At 48.9% G+C, this 19,514-nt stretch overlaps 1 protein-coding gene across 7 annotated transcripts in view; it reads left to right on the forward strand.

Moving 5' to 3' along the window:
• The window catches only part of SLCO2B1 (solute carrier organic anion transporter family member 2B1), an 83,573-nt gene that overhangs the window by 44,433 nt on the left and 19,626 nt on the right, over positions 1–19,514 (forward strand). For 5 of the 7 annotated variants that reach the window (XM_057748490.1, XM_057748494.1, XM_057748493.1 and 2 more), the window contains 4 exons: positions 2,436–2,599; positions 4,009–4,073; positions 4,418–4,538; positions 5,596–7,480. In XM_057748490.1, the coding sequence (XP_057604473.1) occupies positions 2,436–2,599; positions 4,009–4,073; positions 4,418–4,538; positions 5,596–5,776 (531 nt within the window). In that variant the 3' untranslated portion in view covers positions 5,777–7,480. Of the gene's footprint in view, positions 1–2,435; positions 2,600–4,008; positions 4,074–4,417; positions 4,539–5,595; positions 7,481–19,514 lie in introns of those variants that run through there. The other 2 variants (XM_057748492.1, XM_057748491.1) reach the window with 1 other exon arrangement.

A 19,514-nucleotide genomic window follows, 5' to 3' on the forward strand; every position in this document is an offset into this window, starting at 1 on the left:
GCACTCAGGCACTGTCACCCTGGCCTGGAATTGTCTCTTGGTGAACCTGCCTCCTCAGGCCTGAGCTCCTCAGCCCAGGATGGATCAGTCAGTGTCCAGCACAGCTGTGCTCAGTAACCATTTATGAATGAGTAAAGGACTCGGGGAAAGATGGGAGATGTGGATGGCTGGCTACATCTAGGGCTCAGGGGGTGGAGCCCTAGGGAGTGAGAATCAGAGGCAACTGGAGAGATTAAAGTCATTCATAAGAAGAACTTCCTGCCATGGAATTAGATGGATATGAATGAAGGCCTGGGAAAACCCCAAGAGAAAGGCCTCTAGCTTTTTCACCCCTCCCAGCAACCTTCTGCCTCCAGAAAAAGAACAGGATTGTTTTCTTCCAGTATCCTGGCCTTAGCATATTTCTCCACTTACCTGTCCCTTTATTGTATCTCCAGCCCAGTGGATTGCTCAGCCCATTGAAGGTCCGAGCAGTGTGTGCCCTGGGGGGGGCACGCGCATATGGCAGCATAGGCTTGTCATGCAATGGAGGGAGCGCCCATCACCCAAGCTGCAATCCTAGGTCTCCAATCTCCTCTCTGTCTCTCTCCCTCTCTTTCTCGCTCACCTCGCCCTAATTCCACCCTCTAAATATCTCTCAACTCAAAACCCTTTTCTCCATCCCCCTCCCCCTCCCTCCTGTCTCCTCACCAGCCTCCCCTATCAGGTCCACCCTCTTGCGTTGGCCAGAGCAGGTTTTGTGCTGTCAGGTCTTGTCTCTCCGGAGCTTAAAATCTTTCCCAGGCTTCCAGTATCACCTCAGGGCTTCCCAGCCCTTTTCACATTGGGAAGAATCTAAAACTGCCAAAGCAGGAGGTGAAAGGTCCAGAGGGTGCCAGCTGCCCGGAGCTCGCCAGGTCACCCTGAGGGCTGATGGGATCCCTGCACACCCGTCTCTCAGCTGAGTTTGAGGGTCTCTGGGGCACACTGGGTGGGAAATTCTGATCTATGGGGCAGAAAGGAAAAGCCAGGTCTTCCTGGCTCAGCTTTGCTCCGATCAGGCGCCTGAGGGCACTGGTGGTCTAGACCAATTCTGAGAGAATCTGGGGGTTTTCCAGGCCACCTGGAGGGTTGGAATGAGGGCCGCAATGGAACACACACCAACATCAGCCTGAGGACATTTCCTTGCACTTTAGAAAGCTTTCCCTCATTCTTCAGCCTTTGGTGGGGTCCCGGTTTTCTGGACGTCTCCTGTTAGACTTTTCACCTGGCAGGAGGGAGGGCTAGGATGTGTAGCCCCCATATCCCTGTAGCCCCCAAACCTCAGAAAGCTGTGCTCCATCGTACAAGGTTTTGCAAACACCTGGCGGCCAAAGCGTGTTTCAGGACGGTGCTTGCTTCTCTGGGTTTGCCTCACTGAGTACAGAACTGGAGTACTTTTTCCTTTCTGCCAGCTCACGGATGCTTTCAGGACATTGTTTTCAATATTTTATCCAACATTTTAAATTGTTGTCAGCAGGATGACTGACAGGGCACCTAGTCCACACTGCTTCCGGAGACACAGTCAGGTTCTCTTCCATGTCCAAGGCTCTTCACAGCATGGCCCCAGCACACCCCCCAGGGGCCTCCCCTCTGTCCTCTCTTGCATGCACTCTGCTTCCAGCAGAAGGAAAGATTTGCTGGCTTCTTTCATGCCACCGTGATTTTACATTTGGCTCTCCCTCTACTCATTCCGATTTTCTTCTTGGTGAACTCCTATTCATTCCTCAAGACCCAAATCCAACACCCCTCTTTGATGAAGCCTTCCTTGCCCCTCCCTTACCTGCTGAACCAAGACTTCCACTGTACTATCTGCCTCTCTGCATCCTGTGCGTGAATCTCTCCTTGAGAATCCACTCTAGAATCCAGTGCCCTGGAAGACCTCAATAAAGGGGAAAGGGGGAACACTGAACTGGAAAATCTGAATTCCTCCAAAGAATGAGTGCGTGTATGTGGTATGTGAGTGTGTGTGAGTATGTAAGTGCATGAATGTGTGTGTGGGGTGTGAGTGTGAGTATGTGTGACAGTACATGTGAGTGTATGTATGTGTGTGAGAGTGTGTGTATGTATGTGTATGTGAGTGTGTGTGTGTGAGTGTGTATGAGTGTGTGTGCTGTGTAGGGGGTAACACTCTTCTAGTTCCCTCTCCCTGTTGTCGTCTCCACATCCCCCTCTCCCCACAGCCTCAGCCTGGGCTCAGCCCATTTGTGTGCAGAGAGCCTGTGTCCAGGGACCTGTCGGGCTGCTCAAGCCATCCTGACTCAGCCAAGGGGTCAGGAATCCCAGTGTCCAGCCAGCTCTGCCCGGTTCGTGGGTGTCCGTGGGTGTCCCATAAGCCCTCTGGGGCCTCAGGCCCTTGGCCAGCTGCTTGTCCGTAGGGGTTCCTGAAGGCTCTCCTTCCCTCCTCCCCACCCTAGGTCTTCTACACCAACTGCAGCTGCGTGGCGGGGGGCGGCCCTGTGCCAGCGGGCTCCTGCGACTCCGCCTGCAGCCACCTGGTGCTGCCCTTCATGATCCTGGTCAGCCTGGGTGCGGCGCTGGCGAGCGTCACCCACACACCCTCCTTCATGCTCATCCTAAGGTGAAGTCAGGGGCGTGCTGGACACCAAGAGGTTCTCAGCCACAGGCAGGATAAGGAATACTGAGGGAGGTGTTCCAAGAAGGAGGTGTCCCGGGCCCCCACAGCAGACCAGGCCCTCACGGTTCTGTCTTCATCCTCATGGCAACCTGCCGAGATGAAGTGTTCTCCCCATCTTACAGATACGAAAACGGAGGCTCAGAGAAATTCAGGAGCTAACCCCAGGTCATGTAGCAAGTGTTGAGTGGAATAGTTTTGATGCCAAAGCCCAGAGCCCAGACTCCTACTTTCCCCAGAGGAGGAGAGGCCACACCTAAGTCCCTGCCGTGGCCTCCAGTCCCGGTGAGGAGGAAGCAGGGGAGTGTCACCTGACTCTCCGCCCCACCCTACCTGCAGTGAGCAGCTCATAGGTGGGGCATCTAGAAATCCAAACCCCATCATTGTGGTCCATGACGCTGCGACTTCAAGTCAACAGTCCCTTATTACGTGCCCACTGTAGACCCAGCCTGTGCTGAGCACTGCCTTTTGGTCCAATATCTTTCTGGCCGTTGTCCTGAGGGTGCCTGCTGGGACTGACAAATTGTCATCTGAGGCCAAAATAGCATCTCTTGGGGTAGGGGCTGGAATAAGAGGACCTCAGAGCAAGATAAATCCAAATTTCATTATGCTGGGATTGTTTTATTCCCCATCTGTTTTCTAGAAAATTAGAAGGGGGATGGAGCCCCTTACAACACTAGAAGGCATGTAGATCCATAAAACAGGCTGGCCGCAAGAGCAAAATAGAGGAATCAGATGCCCTAGCAGACAGCCTGATTAGGGGGAGTTAACGTAGGCAGTGTGCTGCACAAATTCCAACCCTTGACACCCATCAGCTATGGGGTCTTGGCCAAGTCACTCAACCTGTGTAAATATCTGTCAGTCTCTTTATCTGTAAAATGGGCCTAATGCTATACCTACCACATGGTGGGTGCAGTACAGAATAACAGCCATAGTAAGCACTCCACAAATGCCAGCCACTGGGATTACTCAGGAAGAGGAGCCAGCGGTTGCCAGGGCCCCCCAGGCAGAGGCATCACAGTGATCAGGGAAGTTTAATGGCCTGCCTGGCTGCCCAGCTTCAGGTTTTGCCAAGTGTAGGAGGAAGGGGAGAATTTGGTGGGACCAGGTGGTGGGGAAGGAGGGGTGTCTGTGACCAGGAACACAGGGAGGTCAACACAGGGCCCTGATGGTCAGTGGGTGTAGCAGGGACCCGGCTCTGCAGGTTGAAGGGAGTATGGGTCCTGAGCCCCGCCACCCAAGGACCTCAGACTGGGGGCAGGCTGGTGCTGGGTGGTGGGAGAGAAGGGGGTGGTAAGAGCCTCTAGAAGGCTGGAACCTCTCAGTCCTCATGCTGCCCTATCCCTGCTTGCTAGGGGAGTGAAGAAAGAAGACAAGACTCTGGCTGTGGGGATCCAGTTCATGCTCCTGAGAGTTTTGGGTAAAGAATGTGCTGGGGACCACTGGTCCAGATACCCGTCCTGTGCCAAGTCTCGGGGGCACAGGGATGAGTGGGGACCCAGTCCCTGACCTTAGGGTTCGCTGGCCCGCAGGGCCCCAGATCTGACCTAGGTACCCTAGAGGTGGGTGTGCAAGCAGTTAAACAGCCCATCAGGGAGACAGCATCCAATACCAGGGTAAGGGGTGGGCTTGAAGGCTGAAGACTTAATGAGCCAAGAGGCCCCCAGTGGCTCAGAGCCCTGAAGGGTTATATATGCCGGGGGGGGGGGGGGGGGGCTACAGGGATGCCAGGCTCTCTTGTCCCCTGAGCACCTCCTCCTCCAGCCTGGATGCCCAGCCCTGTGATCCACGGCAGTGCCATCGACACCACCTGTGTGTACTGGGCCCAGAGCTGTGGGCGTCGGGCCGTCTGCCGCTACTATGACCACAACCTGCTTCGAAACCGGTGAGATCTGGGGTGGGGGCTGCCAGGGGGCAATGGGAAGGCTTCTGGAAACACTCTTGGGGTCCCAAGCAGGCCCCCAGCAGGGAGGGGAGGTCCACTGACATCCACCTGCAGTGTGACAGGTACTCTATCCAGTGCTGAGCTCACCAGTCCTGAGAGCTAGACATTGTCTCCCACTTGGACAGAGGAGGAAAGTGAGATTTAAGTAAGTGGCCCAAAGTCACACAGCTGATAACTGGCAAAGCTTGGCCTGACCAGTCCATGCTAGCTAGGTGAGGGGAGAATCAGGGGAGCAGCCTGGTTGTGAGAAAGACAGGGAGTTGGGGTGGGATAGGAAGATGGCTCTATCTAGGGCATAGGAAGCCTAGGATCCAGGCCCAGCTTTGTCTCCCTCATTGTGAGATCTGCCTTTTTGGGGACTCAGTCTTCCCATCTGTACAATGGGGAGCCTAAAGGAACCTGAAGGCAGAGAGGCTGCTGGCCCTGGGATGGATGGGCAGTTGCGGGGAGGGACTTACTAGCAGAACTGGGAGTAGAGGGCTGTTCACATCCGGCTCTGAGGAGTACATGGTTCCAGGAGGGCTTCCTAGAGGAGGGAAAGTCAAAGAAGAGCCTTGGTGAATTAGACAAACAGGAGAGGGAATCCTCTTTTTCTTGTGGCAGGTGATATGACCCAGAGTTGCAACTGTCAGGCCCCCTGAGCCCTTAGAGAGGCGCAGAGAGAGGCAGGGCCAGCCCAGGCCACAAGGGAGTCAGGACAGCGCAGGGAGGATGCCCAGGTTTCTGCCCTCAACCTAGGGCTCCCTTTATGGAGACTTTCCCCTCTTCCAAGGAAGGATCCCCATGGGAGTCAACTCCAGGGTGTCCCCTGTTTCCCCAGCCATGGCCATGGTGACAGGGTCCACTGCCTGAGGCTAGAGGCGTCTCCCCAACAAGGCCTCAGTGCCTCCAACTGCATAATGGGTGATGATTGCTGAACCCACTCTACTTCCAGCCCAACACATCCAAGTCCTGAACAGTGGGGTCCTCAGTTCAAGGGTCCCTTGCTCTTTCCCAGGTTCATCGGCCTCCAGTTCTTCTTCAAAACAGGCTCCCTGGCCTGCTTCGCCTTGATTTTGGCCATCCTAAGGCAGCAGGTCAAAGAGGAGGGGGCCAAGGAGACCATACCCAACCCTGGCTTACAGCAGCAGCTGTTAGCATCAGGGGCAAAGAAGGAGCCTGAGGAATCCAGAGTGTGAGCTGCCCCAGGGCCCCACCCTGGCCAAGAGTGGCAGCCACGATGAGTACCTCCTCTGGGCCCCTTGCCTGAGATTGGGTGTTGGGAGCCCTGTTTTCCAATTATGAGTCCTCCACTAACTTTCTGTGTGGCTGCAAGCAAGCCACTGACCCTTTCTGGGCATTTGCTCATCTGAACCAAAGAGTTACTTGGGGGTTTGTTGTGCTGGCTACTTCTGAAGTATGAGGGTCTTCCCCCTCTCTCCTCCAGCCACACAGGCTGTCCTGAAACCAGGGTTTCCTGGGTGGAAGGACTGCATATCTTTCCCCCAGGGCCCTAGGATCGAGAAATGGACAGCAGTAGTCCAGGCTGCCCCACATACTGGGTCCTGGCCCTGCTCTGCTGCTCACCTGGATCACCCTCTCTGAGCCCCAGCCTCCATCTCTGTCAGGTGGAAACGCACTTGTCAGCTTTCAGGCCCCTCCCAGCTGTGACCATCTGCGTGGCCTGGACAGACTCAGGTCTCCTCTCCAGCCCCACTCAGCCTGGAAGTGGGGCCAGTGCAGCCTCTGTCGAGAAGTGTCCGTTTGGCGCCCCCTGGAGGCAGAGCCCTGAGCGTTGGGGAAACCCAACGCGGAGGGAACTGGTCACACTCAGGACACCCAGGCTGGGCAGGGCCTTCAGGAAACCTGGTGTGAGGTCCGCAGGGGCCTTGGCTGTACAGGGAGACTCACTCTCTGGACTCAGGAAATCCCAGTCCTTGCCATCAGGCAGCCAGAGTCTGGGTGAGGCCTATTCTCTGCCTGGTGGCGAGGAGGACCCAGGCCCCTTCACTTGGGCATTTTCTAATTTCAAAAACCAAACACACTTAGCATAGACTCACTTGCACCCATGCATTGCCAAGATTTCACACTCTCACCTGGGCCCACCAAAGCCACTGTGATTTTTGTGACTAGAATTCTAATTTCACCATTTCCTCCCAGGTGCCTGATTCTGTGTCACCTGGGGTTGTGTAGACAATGTCTGGTTCTGTGACACCCACACTTTGGGATAACCTCTGGTTCTCTGTGATGCCTGGGTTGACGTAAGAACCTGTTCTCTGTGATGCCCAGACCTGTGGTCTGGGAGCAGTAATGCCTGGCTCTGTGTAATACGTGGGTCTACAGGACGCTTGGGTCTGAACAAACAGGCCCTTATCGGTGTCACGTCTTGTCTTACCTTGTCTTGCTTTATGGCTAGTCTTTCTGGCCCGATTATCTCCCTGGGAAGGGAAGAGAGTTTCCCAATCTCCTCCCAGCCCATTCTCTTGCCACCCATAGACAATCTGGTTGCTTAGCAGGCAAGAGACAGGAAGTCATCAGCAGGAGCTTCCCAAACCCGTGCCCAGCACTGTGCTGGGGGCCAGGGGAGAAGCTGGGGGTTTGGGCAGCACACTTTGCTCTGGCCCTATGTGCAGCTCTCAGTGGGAGGGCTTTGACGCTATCCCGTGTGAAATAATAGGGAGGTACAAACGTTCTAATTCCCATTTTAGTCTCCTGGTTATTACCTTTAAGTGTTTAACAAATATCTGAGCCTATATGTAACAGTGCCAAAAATTTCAGAGTCTCTTCCAACAAGATGAGGCTGTTTGTATGTTCACATTCCTCCTCCTTCCCTCTTGTTTCCCGGGTTTTGCAGAAATAATCTGGAATTATAGATATAGCTTATTATTAAATTTGTTCTTGCACAATGTCTCTTCTATTACAAAAATCCTTTCTTACAAACTGCATTACAGTTTGCAACAACCACATTATTTCCAGTTACTTAGATTTAAGTTTTACTGGATTCATTGCTCACCGTCATTTCTCGTATATTACATCTCCCCCTACCTGTGTATTCTGGTCTAATTTTCGTTTGGCTGGGCTACTTCCTCTAGTAATGGTTTCAGAAATGGAATGAGGTCACAAGGCTTTCCAAGTCCTCACCTGTCCAATTGTCATTCACATTTTACAGAAGAGGAAATGGTTCAAAAATGAGGAGCAACTTGCCCAAGATCACACAAAGTAAATGCTGGAGCCAGGATTAGATCTAGATTTTGTGGAAACTGATGCTTATGCAGTGTCACTTGGGCACTGACACTTGGGGGGTCCTCTTTAAGAAAAGGAACACAAAATTAGATAAGAAGGTGAATATTTACTTAGAATGAAAAAAGAAGTCAAGACAAATACATCCCACAGTTCAGAAAAATAGCATAAGATTTTTTACTAACTGCTGTGTACACCTCCAAAAATTTCCCCCTAATGACTGGAAATATTTTCTTCTAGTTCTATACATTTCAAACCTGTTTCTTCTCTATTATTCATATACTTCCAGGGTCAGGTGGCAGAAAACACATTCATGTCACAAGATGACCTCTGGATATGACACTTTGCTATCACAATGCCAAATGAGTGGGACTGTGGGTAGGAAGATTCCTAGAAGCCATTCTCTGTACAGAGGTAGCTGGCAATGATTTATCTATACACAGAGGTGACTGAGAACCACATAAATGTATTCCAATGAACCCAAATTAAATTGACCCCCAACTCTACCTCCCCTTAGCCATATCCCAGAAATGCCCATGCCAACCACCTCACATAAAGGGAAACGGGAACCCAAGGGAAGTTGGAGTGGAAAAAAACTAGCAATCTTGATCCACTGTGGTGAAAGTGTCTACCTTTGGAAATCTCCTGAGAATTTGACAACAGGAACCTATTGCAGAGGCCTCTCCCTCGGCCTGGGTGGAGGCCGTGATGCTCAAGCAGCCTTAGCTTCACGCTGAGTCCACCTCTGGGTTGAGCTGAGATTCAAAGAAGACGAGGTGCTTGAGCTTACAATCATCCAGGCTGGTCCGGGTGAGGAGACTCCAGGAGTAACTGCAAGAGAGACGTGGGGGCCAAGAGCCAGGGGTGGAACAGGTAAGGGCCAGCAACTTCCCAGGGACTGAGGGAATCCAGGGGGCAGCCCTCTTCCCTGACATGGCCTCTGGCCAATGGGAAGCCTCAAGCAACTATACCTGTGGGCTCATTTTCTTACCCTGTCCCTGGGAGTTGGAAGAGAAGGCATTAAGTCTCCTACTAGATTCTATGGTGGTAAAATCCAGCAGAGAACAGGACTGGAAACAGGATGGACATCCTGACACCGGGCCTGGAGTTCCTTTGGGCTGTAGACCCATGCTGGGAAGTTGCAGGGCAAGCAGGTGCCCCTCAGGAGCTGGGAGCCAGGAGCTAGGATTGGAACACAAATAAGCAAGGAACAAGAACTCACAGTACGCTTGCCATTCTTTAGATGTGTTGAATTCTTTCCCCCTAACAAGCCCCTACATGTGCCCTTCCCTCTGCCCAGCTGGCCTTGTTCACACTCCCACTCCATCGTCTGCCTCTTCATCCCACTTCATGAAGTCCTGCCCAAATTTCCAGACCCAGCTCATAGGCCACCACCTCCAGGGATGCAGCACCATATAAGCAATGGGAGTGGGTGGCAACCACATTAGGGAATCTGAAAAGATATAGACTCTCTATTAAAAATGCAAACAAACGTACACAATTGTGCACCTGATTTCAGAGGTTGGGGACCATTTGAAGCCTGGCTGTAGACCTCCTGTGGAGTGGAGTAAAAAGAACAGGGTTTTAGAGTCAATCAGATTTGGGTTCAAATCTAGACTCTGCCACTGACTCATGGTGTGACCATGAACAAGATTTAACTTCTCTACCTCTCAGTTTCTTCACCTGCAAAGTGAGGTTGATCATTCATATTTCCTGTCTCTCAAAAGGTGTAAAGACCAAATAATGATAACATACTCATTCACAGGCAGTGAACCTAATGATCAATATTTGTAAGTTTGCTTCCCCTTCCCTTTTCCCTGAAAGGAGCACATGGGGGTGGGAGTGGGCAGTAAGGACAGAGGGAGGAGGCACCATTGAGGGGAGACACTCTCCCTCTGCCCTGCCCTGGCTGCAGTTCTGCTTGTCCCCTAATCTCTCTTCCACTGTCAGCCAGGGCTCAGCTGGCCCAGTCTTATCTCTCCCCACAGCCAGCCTGGGACAGCTTTTCTCAACCAGATTTACATTTTTATTGATTTTCTTTCTCCCTTCTAGAGCAGTCCCTTCCTTCTGCTTCCCCTTTTGCTATAAAATGGGCTAATCCTTGGAAACAGCAGTTCTGGTGCTGGCCAAGAAGTGATGGTTCAAGGATGGATTCATTCACCATTCATTCATTCATTTATTCAAACACCGAACCAACCAGCAAAACATGTGGCTGCTCTATGCCCCTGTGCTGGCATTGCTGGGGACATAGCCATGGATCCAGTACAGGAAACTCCTAGTAAAAGCAGACAAGCTGACAAAGAGTAACAAAAGAATGAGTAGTCATATAGGAGAGGGAAGAAGAGGAAGCCATGGATTCTTCCTGGGGCTGCCATGGATTCTTCCTGTGTCCACCGTGGAAGGCTTTCCAGAAAAGGTTAAATCAGAGCTGGCCTTAAAGATGAGGCAGGAAATCCCCAGGTTGAAAAGATGCAAATAGGCATGAGAAACAATGGGATGAACAAAGACAGTAAGGCACAAGAGAGCTGGGTGTGTCTGAGATATGGTACAAGAGCCATGTGGTTGGGATGTACTGCATGTACAGGGCCATCAGGAGAGAGAGGAGAGCTGAGGCTGGAAATGCCAGTGGGGCCAAGCCTTGAGTTCCAGCTGAAGGCTTTGGATGTCTTCCTGAGGGCAAAGAGGAGCCCTTGAAGCATTGATTGATGGATTATTCAATTGACCGGTTATTTTAAGCAAGGAGTGACATGACAAGATTTGCGTTTTAGGAAGACTGCACCAGGGGCTTTGAACAGAAAAGGGAGGCCAAGAGCTCAGGCAGGAGATTTGTACCTAATCAAGAGGAAAAGTAGGAGGCTTTGAACCAGGTCAAGAGTGGGATCCTAGGAGTAGGGACATCTAAGATGAGTCTTGAAAGATGAGCAGGAACATACCAGGTGGAGAAGTTGGGAACAGTGTCCAGGGAGAAGAAACCACACAGATAAAAACTCATCACACAGAGAGCTCCTGGCAAGCCTGGGAATTTTCCACTAGTTCAGCAGGGCTACAGTGTGGTCTAAGAGAGAGGTCATGGTGAGGGATGAAGATGAAGAAGTGGGTCGGTGTCCTCGATTTCTCTCTCTGTCTCCTGAACTTATACGCGGGTGGGAAAGCAGAGGGAGAACTGGCTGCTTGTACAGAGGTGACTGTGTGGAGCTGCCTCCCCTGCAGACTGTGAGAGCCTTTCCATGACCGCAGCACTACATTTTACAAAGTCCCTGCTGATCCTCATGGCTTCCTGGTGAGAAATGTAGAACAAGGACTATTGTCCCCATATAGTGAATAAAGAAACTGAGGCCTAGAGAAGTGCAGAAATTTGTCCAAGTTTGCTTAAGAGCCCAGGTATCCTCCTCTTAAAACTCCAGTGTTTTTTCTAATAAACTTGTCCCTGAATCACACACACATAATAGATGTAGTAGCTACTAACTAATGTGATTGGAATGGGAAATGGGATAAAAAAATATGTCAGAGAAAGAGATCTCCTCCTGTCCCCAATTCCTCAACCTTCACCCTGGAACTGGAGACATTCCAGCTGAGAGAAGAGAATCAGGTTCCCTCTGCTTTGGAATTCAATAGACATGAGGACAAATCCCAGCTCTGTCACTTTCCAGGTGTGGGATGTCAACTGCATTCATCTCAGCCTTGGTTTTCTCATCTGAAAAATGGGAGAAACAAACCCTACCCTTCAGAGAGTTGTTATAAGGATTTAATGAGATAATGTAGCACTATAGCAGTTAACTATTGCTGAGTAACAAATTACCCCCAAACTTAACAGCTTAAGCCAACAAATATTTATTATCTCACAGAAGAACTCAGAATTGGTTGAGAGGTTCCAGCTCAGGATGTCACATGAGGTTGCAGTCATGTGTCAGCCAGGGTTGCAGTCATCAGAAGGCTCGACTGGGGTGAAGGATGCACTTCCAAGCTCCCTCTGTGGTTGTTGTCAGGCCTCCATTCTTTGCTGGAAGTTGGTCAAAAATTCCAGTTCCCTTTGACACAAGCCTCTCCATAAGACTGCTCATGACATGGTGGCTAACTTTAAATGAATGATCCAAGAAAGAGAATCTACCAAGATGAAAGCCATGGTATCTTTTATAATCTAATCTTGGAAGTGACATACCATTATTTTTACCATATTCTTTTGGTCACACAGACTAATCTTGGTACAGTGCGAGATAGGAACACAGAAGGGTGTGAACACCAGGAGGTGTGGATCTTTGGGAGCCATTTGGAAGCAAGCTACCATAAGTGTCCAGAATAGTGCCTGACACCCAATAGGTACTTACTCATTAGCAGCTGCTATTAGTCTCCCAATGTTCACAAACTAGCTGGGGAGACAAGATGTGGACATGAAAAGATGAGAGAGCTTGGCAAAGTAGACTGCGACTTGAACTGGGCAATGCTCAGTTACATGATAGAAGAGGGTCTGCAGGACAAAGGGGTGGAAATAAGGGAAGACCACCTGGCAGAGGTGGAGCTGAGAGGGGAAGCCAATTCAGGGAGGAGACAGAGGGCAAGTATGGCACACACAGTTGGTTGCCTCCCCACAGCCATTCTCCTTTTCCTCTTTCCAGTAACAAGGTGCCCAGACACAAGGATGATCCGAGCCCTTCATGGAAACGCCTTCCTCTTTGCCAGTGAGTAGTCTAAGAGTAGACATGTGACTTTACTTTGGTCAGTGAGATATATGGGGGTAGTCTTATTGGAAATCTCTCTTGGATAAGAGAGAGGCATGAGAAAAGATCCTTTTTGTTCCCATGCCCTTTCTTCCTGCTTGTCAGGACATGATAAGATGCCACACCACCCATTTTGTGATCACAAGAGGAATCTCTCTCAAGGCTTAGAATGGGAAAAGACTGGGTCATCAGAGACATGGTTGAATAACCAGAGCAACCCTGGCTCCCCCTTCCTCTGGCTTCCTTGTTAAGGAAATAAAAGGTTTAAGCCACCAGGTTTTCTTTTACTTGCATTCTAACTGATTCAGTGAGCAAAGTATTCCAGTTCCCTCTGGGTTTGTTTGTTTTTTTTCTTTCTCTTTTCCCCAGGAAGGTAGAGTAAAACTGTGGAACAGGAAAGGGCCCTTAGCTGGAGGCAGGAGTCCTTGGTCTAACCCCAGCTATGCCTCTGAATTGCTCTGTGATCTTGAGCAGCTCCCTGCCCCTCTGGGCCTTCAATAATCATAGCTAATATTTATTGACTGCTTGCTGTGTGCCAAGCATTCTACTAAGAGCTTCCTTTGCATTATCTCAGTCAATCCTCATATCAATTCTGCTATGTCAATATTATTATTCCTTATTTTATAGATAAGGAGACTGAGGCCCAGAGATATTAAGTAATTTGCCCAAGGTTACTTAGCAAGTTAGTGCTGGGTCTCTGGATTCTGAATCGAGGCTCGTCTTTCCCTAAAGCCCAGGCTCCTGACCATACTGCTTGGTGGTAAAAGGAAGTTTCTGGACAAGATGACCTCTAAGGGCCTTTCCATCTCAAATATTCTTTGACTTGCTGTCCCATTTCTAGCTACATGATGAACAAACCAGCTTATCCTAGAGAAGAAAGAAGTAAGGACTCTCTCTAGCCATCTGAAAACCTGTCATGTGAGTGGGAGATTAGACTTACTCAATGTAGCTCAGAGGACATGAACTGGACCAGTGTGGGGACACTAGAGAGAAACAGAATACAGCTTACATAAGAGAGATCTTTCCAGCTTCCATTCAGCAGGGGGTAGGGGTATGCACAGAGGCAATGACTCGCCTGTCATGAAATTTACACAAGCCTGTGTTAGATAAACATTTGTCAGAAGTACTGCATTGAGTAGGAATGGGATTGAATGGCTTAAAACTTGTGGTAGGAATTAAATGGGATAATATACTCTAGAATATTCTAATAGTCCCAACACCATAACTGATACAAGTAGAGGGAGTCAATAAATTGCTGTTCCTTTTCCTTTTTGACGCTGAGATTCTTGGATTTTAAGACTCTCTAATTTATGGATTTTTGGCCCTTTGGCTCTAATTTGCCACAGTTCTATAATTTCAACACATTGTGATTCTGCCCTGCTAAGATGCTATGATTTTAATACTCTAACTTTCCATGATTGTGTGGTTCTAGAAGCTGAGCAGTCTATGATTTTGTAATTTAATAGTCTAGCTTTAACAATCCAAGATTCAATAAAGTGTCTCTCACCAGCTCCAGAAACATGAGGGAGTTGCTCTGTATGCTGTGCTTCACTGGCCTGCACACACATTGGGCTACTCCCTCTGCTCATGTTATCATTCCACTGCCTTCTCCCACCCAAGCCTCAGGCTCTCCATCCCAAAAACCCTCCTCCCTGATTCCTACCCCATCTTCCCTCTGCTACCTCCACACCCACAAAGTAGGTATATTCGCTCTCTACCTGCTGATGATTGTTCATCAGATAAGAACCTTCTCTGTGCCCAGGCTTGTGGTTATTCCAAAAGGGATGTAAGAGAATGAGAAGGTGGGACTTCTCTAATGGCACAGTGGTTAAGAATCTACTTGCCAATACAGGGGACATGGGTTCTATCCCTGTTCCGGGAAGATCCCACATGATGCAGAGCAACTAAGCCCGTGCACCACAAGCACTGAGCCTGAGCTCTAGACCCCACAAGCCACAACTATTGAGCCCTTGAGCCACAACTACTGAAGTCCATGCGCCTAGAGCCTGTGCACAAGAGAAGCCACTGCAACGAGAAGCCCGCGCACCCCAACGAAGAGTAGCTCCTGCTCGCCGCAACTAGAGAAAGCCCACACGCAGCAACAAAGACCTAACACAGCCAATAAGTAAATAGATGAATAAAAAATTTTATTTTATAAAAAGAGAGAGAGAATGAGAAGGCATGGTTGTAATTCTTGGAGGGCCTAAAATCTAAGGGCTCAAGTCCCTTGCTTTTGTTTATTTATTTTTTATGAATTTATTTATTTATTTATTGGCTGCGTTGGGTCTTTTTTGCTGCACATGGGCTGTCTCTAGCTGCGGCAAGTGAGGGCTACTCTTCGTTGTGGTGCACAGGCTTCTTGTTCCGGTGACTTGTCTTGTTGAGGAGCACAGGCTCTAGGCATAAGGCCTTCGGTAGTTGCGGTGCATGGGCTCAGTAGCTGTGGCTCAAATGGCTCAACAGTTGTGGCTTATGGGGTCTAGAGCTCAGGCTCAGTGGTTGTGGTGCATGGGCTTTGTTGCTCTGCGGCATGTGGGATCTTCCTGGACCAGGGATCGAACCTGTGTCCCCTGCATTAGCAGGAGGATTCTTAATCACTGCGCCACCAGGGAAGTCCCCCTTGCATTTGTTGTTTAAGTTCAAGTCAAACTTAACTCTTCCAGGAAGCCTTCCTTGATTGACACTAGTATCTAGCACCAATAACCTTAATCACAAATGTGTAGATCTGACCTCTTTGGTTGATTATAGTGCACATTTTAATTTTCTGTTTATCCTGTCTCCTTGACTATAATTGAGATTCCCCCATAAATTAAGAGCATGTCTCTTCAACCAAACTGAGAGTTTTACAGAGGAAGACCATGTCTTCCCCATCAGACTGGAGGCTCCATGTAGACATGATCCTTGCCTCCTTTATATCATACTTGAGTTAGAGTTAAAGGCAGAGTGATGTTTCTCCATCAGGTTAATAAATTCCCAAAGGTAAGTTCATTTCTCTGCCACTGGACTGTGGATTTTATAAAAGCAGAAGCTACATCTCCCCTTAATATAGGGACTCTCCAAAGGCCAAGAACTGAGCTTCCACCCTCATGCTGGGGGCATCTCCCTGAGATAAAAGGGTCTTTCTTTCATCCATCCTCAGGACTCTAACCTTGTGAAGGGATATTTTCTCTAAATCAGATAGACAAATGAAAAAAAGAAGATTAGGGACTCAAGCCTCTCCCCCAAGATGTCCAGACCCTTTCTTACTCTATCTTGGGCCATTTCCTAAGAGCTCCCATCCCTCTGCCCAGACTGGCCCCCTCCAAGCACCTCCCAGCAGTAAGTGAAGATGTCAGCACCTTGGACAGCGCCCAACCCATTACAGGACTTGGAGCCAGCGGAAGCCAAGCTCTCCAACTACTTTAGCCTCTGGGTGATGAATTTCCTCTTTTCTCAATTTGATTAAAGCCCAGTAGATAACCAGAGCGCCTTGTTCCTTTCTCTTCTCTCTTCCTGATGAACATAATTAACTCCGTCAGGCTGGGAATACTTGCTTTTAAGTACTGCCTCCCCAGCCCCCACCTAGGCATGAATCAGGGACACACAGCCAGAACACTTGGAAAGCTCACACTTTTTTTCCTGGAGAATGGAGGGGGGAGAGAAAGCTCCCCTTAGATGTATAGGGGCTGTGAATGGAGGTGATATGTGGTGGTTGGGTAAAGAAAATCCTGAACTGAAAGTCAGGACATCTGAAGTTTAGTTCTGGCTTTGCCACTAAACTAGATGTGACCTAGAGTAAGTGGCATGTCCTTTATGAGCCTGTTTTTCCATTTGTAAGATGAAGATGTTGGATTAGACAGTCTCAAATGTTGTATTCAGTGCTAAGTTTCTATAGGGGGAAACCTTTACAGCAGATAGGGAAAGAGATTTGCCCAAGGTCATATGACAAGCTCATGGCAAAGGTGGGTCTGAATTCATGGCTCCTGGTTTTTATCTCAGTGCTATTTCCCTTGCACAGAACTTCCCCCTTCATCCACATGGCAAACTTTTTCCTGGGGACAGGGCTGAAGAAGTTGAAGACAGGTGGGATTGAGTTCATTGGTGCCAACAAGAGGAAATAAAATTTAAGATATGTGGAAATGCTGATCACTCCACAGAGAGCATAGTAGAAATAACCAAGATTAGGGGGAAAGACAGAAATTCAACTCTAAACTCAGAGAAACCCAGAAAGGTTTTGTGACTCACCCAAGGCCATCCAGCAAGGCAATTGTAGAATCCTCTTAAAGAGAAAGAGTGAACTTTTATCCTGATCAAGTGTTGGGAGGTGCCCCTGTCAGAGAAAAGAAGAAAAATATCAACCAGGAAGTATATATTAGGTATTAAAATGTGCCCACATCTGCACTAGGCACTTTGGCAGGAACATACAAAATAAGACATGAATTCTGCTTTCTATATCTTTGACATGCTGCTGCTTCTACTTGGAATTACTTCCAATGCATCTATGCGTGTCCAAATACAGCTGTTCCATCAAGGCTCAAACCAAAAGTCTCCCCTAGTGGGAAGGCATCCATAACTTTATCCAGATGCCACTTCTCTTTCCTCTGAATCTCCAAAGCATTTTCTTTGTTCCTGTTTTATAGTACTCAGTATCGTCTGCCTTATCTGCTGCCATTCTCTCCTTTAATATGAGTGAAGAGAGAGCGAGCCTGCATTTTATTCAGCTTTGAATCATTCAGAATACTCAACACAAGATTTGCAATGTAATAGAATCTCAGTAAGTTTTGGACAGAGGAATAGATGGATGGATGGATGGATGGATGGATGGATGGATGGATGGATAATGAATATAGATGTATGGGTGACTGGGAGAGAGAGTGGATGAATGGATGGATGTGTGGATGGGTGAGTGGGTATATGGGTGGATGGTGGGTGAATGTATGGATGGACAGATAAGTACATGATCATATAGGTGGAAAAAATGGATAAATGGGCAACTGGGTTTGTAGGTAGGTGGGAAGATGGACAGGTTAATGAGTACATGAGTGATTCTATGGACAGCTGAATGGAAGGGTATGTAGGTGGATAGTGTGGTTGGTTGATGGATGGATTAATATATAGTTAGATAGTTGTGTGGGTGAATGAGTGGATGTATAATTACATGATTATATGGAAAGATAAATGTCAGGGTATGTGGAAAGAAGAATTACGGGAAACATGGAGATATTCCTAATATCACAAAGATCATTTTCATGGAGACTTTCCATTGCTAATATCAGAAAAATGACTATGAGGGTGAGTTGACTCTGTGCTTAAGCTGAGTCAGAAGTGTGCTAAGGCCCCAAAAGATCTCAGCCTGTTATCAATGAAAGTATAATATCATGATCAAAAAAGTTAGTGGTTCTGCCTTGACCTGAGCTGTTCACACTGCCTTGGAGCCTGTGTTCTGCTTTGTGCATCTGGAGGGATGATGACATCCATGGCTTGTCCACATAGGAGACAGAGTGAGGAGTAATCTGTAAAGTCTACCAAATGAGGAACTGGTGAAAGAACCTGGAGTGTTCAGCCTGGAGAAGAGAAAAGTCAGGGGTGACAATCACCATGGCTCTATATCTGGCTGGCTGTCCTGGAACATGGTTTGTGGTCGCAGAGGCAAAGCTAGCTCCCAGAGGAAGTCACAAGGCTGAGGTCTCAGCCTGGTGTGAGAAAGGCCATCATACAAGAAAAGGACTTTCTCGGGGGAGTAAGCTTCCCATCTCTGGGGCTGCACAAGTAGGATCTGAACATTCTCTATCAGAAAAGCTACAAAATGGAGACTTGCTTGATGTGGAAAGTAAATAAAGGCAACTCTGAAGTCTCTTCTCACCCCCCAACTTAAATTATCTCTTCATCTCTTCAAGCCTCAACAATTATGTTTAGCTGTGCCCTGTGTTCAGATTGGAATGCAGGGAATTTCCATCCAGAACTGAGAGTTTGGGAAGATTTAGGAGACAGAAACGGGGTCTAATGGGACCCTCAACTTTCTATGTAGGTCTGGGGTTTGAGGAATGAAGAGAAACTGAAAATGTCCTTTCAGAAGCCCAAATGACAGAGGAGGGGGAGAATCAGAGCCACACAGAGCCAATCCATGACCTAGATTCTCTGTAATTAATGAGCCTACGTCACTGACATGTTGGCTTCTGATCAACACTGTCTCCCCAACCCCGCCCAGCTCTCTGGTATGAGAAGATTAAATCAATTAGGAGGAGGAGGAGATCTGGCTGGCGCTGGTTGGGAACAACGGATAATTCACTTACATAACAGGGGATTGAGGTTTGGACTTGGACTTTGAGTACTGGTGGTGGATCCAAGATCCCAGGCTTTGTGAAGAGACTTCAGGATTTGGGAGCAAAGGCAGAGGGGAAAAAGGGGGTCCTGGGGAAGGGGCAGCCATGACCCCAGGTGGAGGCCCATATTCCATCCTCCTGTTGAGAACTAACCCTCTGTTTTCTGGTCTGGGAGAGGGACATATTGAAAAATCACTCTCCTTTCCCCCAGATGACGGGGTACCAGCTACTGGGATTATTCAAAAATGAAAATCTGACCAAGCCTCTCTCCTTAGCCTGGCATTCAAGGGCCTGCAAACTTTCCAGCTGCATCTCCTGCCTCCAAGGGGTGGGGGTGGGTAGAGAAGCTACAGACACCTCCTGGTTTTCCCTCTGTGTCAGGTGCTGGCTAGGCACTGGAAGTACAGAGAGAAATGGACCTAGTTCCCTCAGAAGCATGGCCTAGTGGGGGGAAACATACCCACAAAGCTCTGTGCCAAGTGGTATAACAGAGGCCTGCATGGGGAGGACCCAGCGGGGTCGCAAATAAGGGAGGCCTCCTGGGGCCAGTTCCAGAAGGCTCCCCGGGGAAGGCAGTAATTGCACTCACTGAGCCTTAAAGGAAGGATGGATTAGTGGGAGTTCATTGGGCTGACCTGGTTGAGGGAGGGCCTTGGGTGGAGGGAACATCACGTACAAAG

Source organism: Hippopotamus amphibius, chromosome 9 (genome assembly GCF_030028045.1).
Source record: "Hippopotamus amphibius kiboko isolate mHipAmp2 chromosome 9, mHipAmp2.hap2, whole genome shotgun sequence".
NCBI lineage: Eukaryota > Metazoa > Chordata > Mammalia > Artiodactyla > Hippopotamidae > Hippopotamus > Hippopotamus amphibius.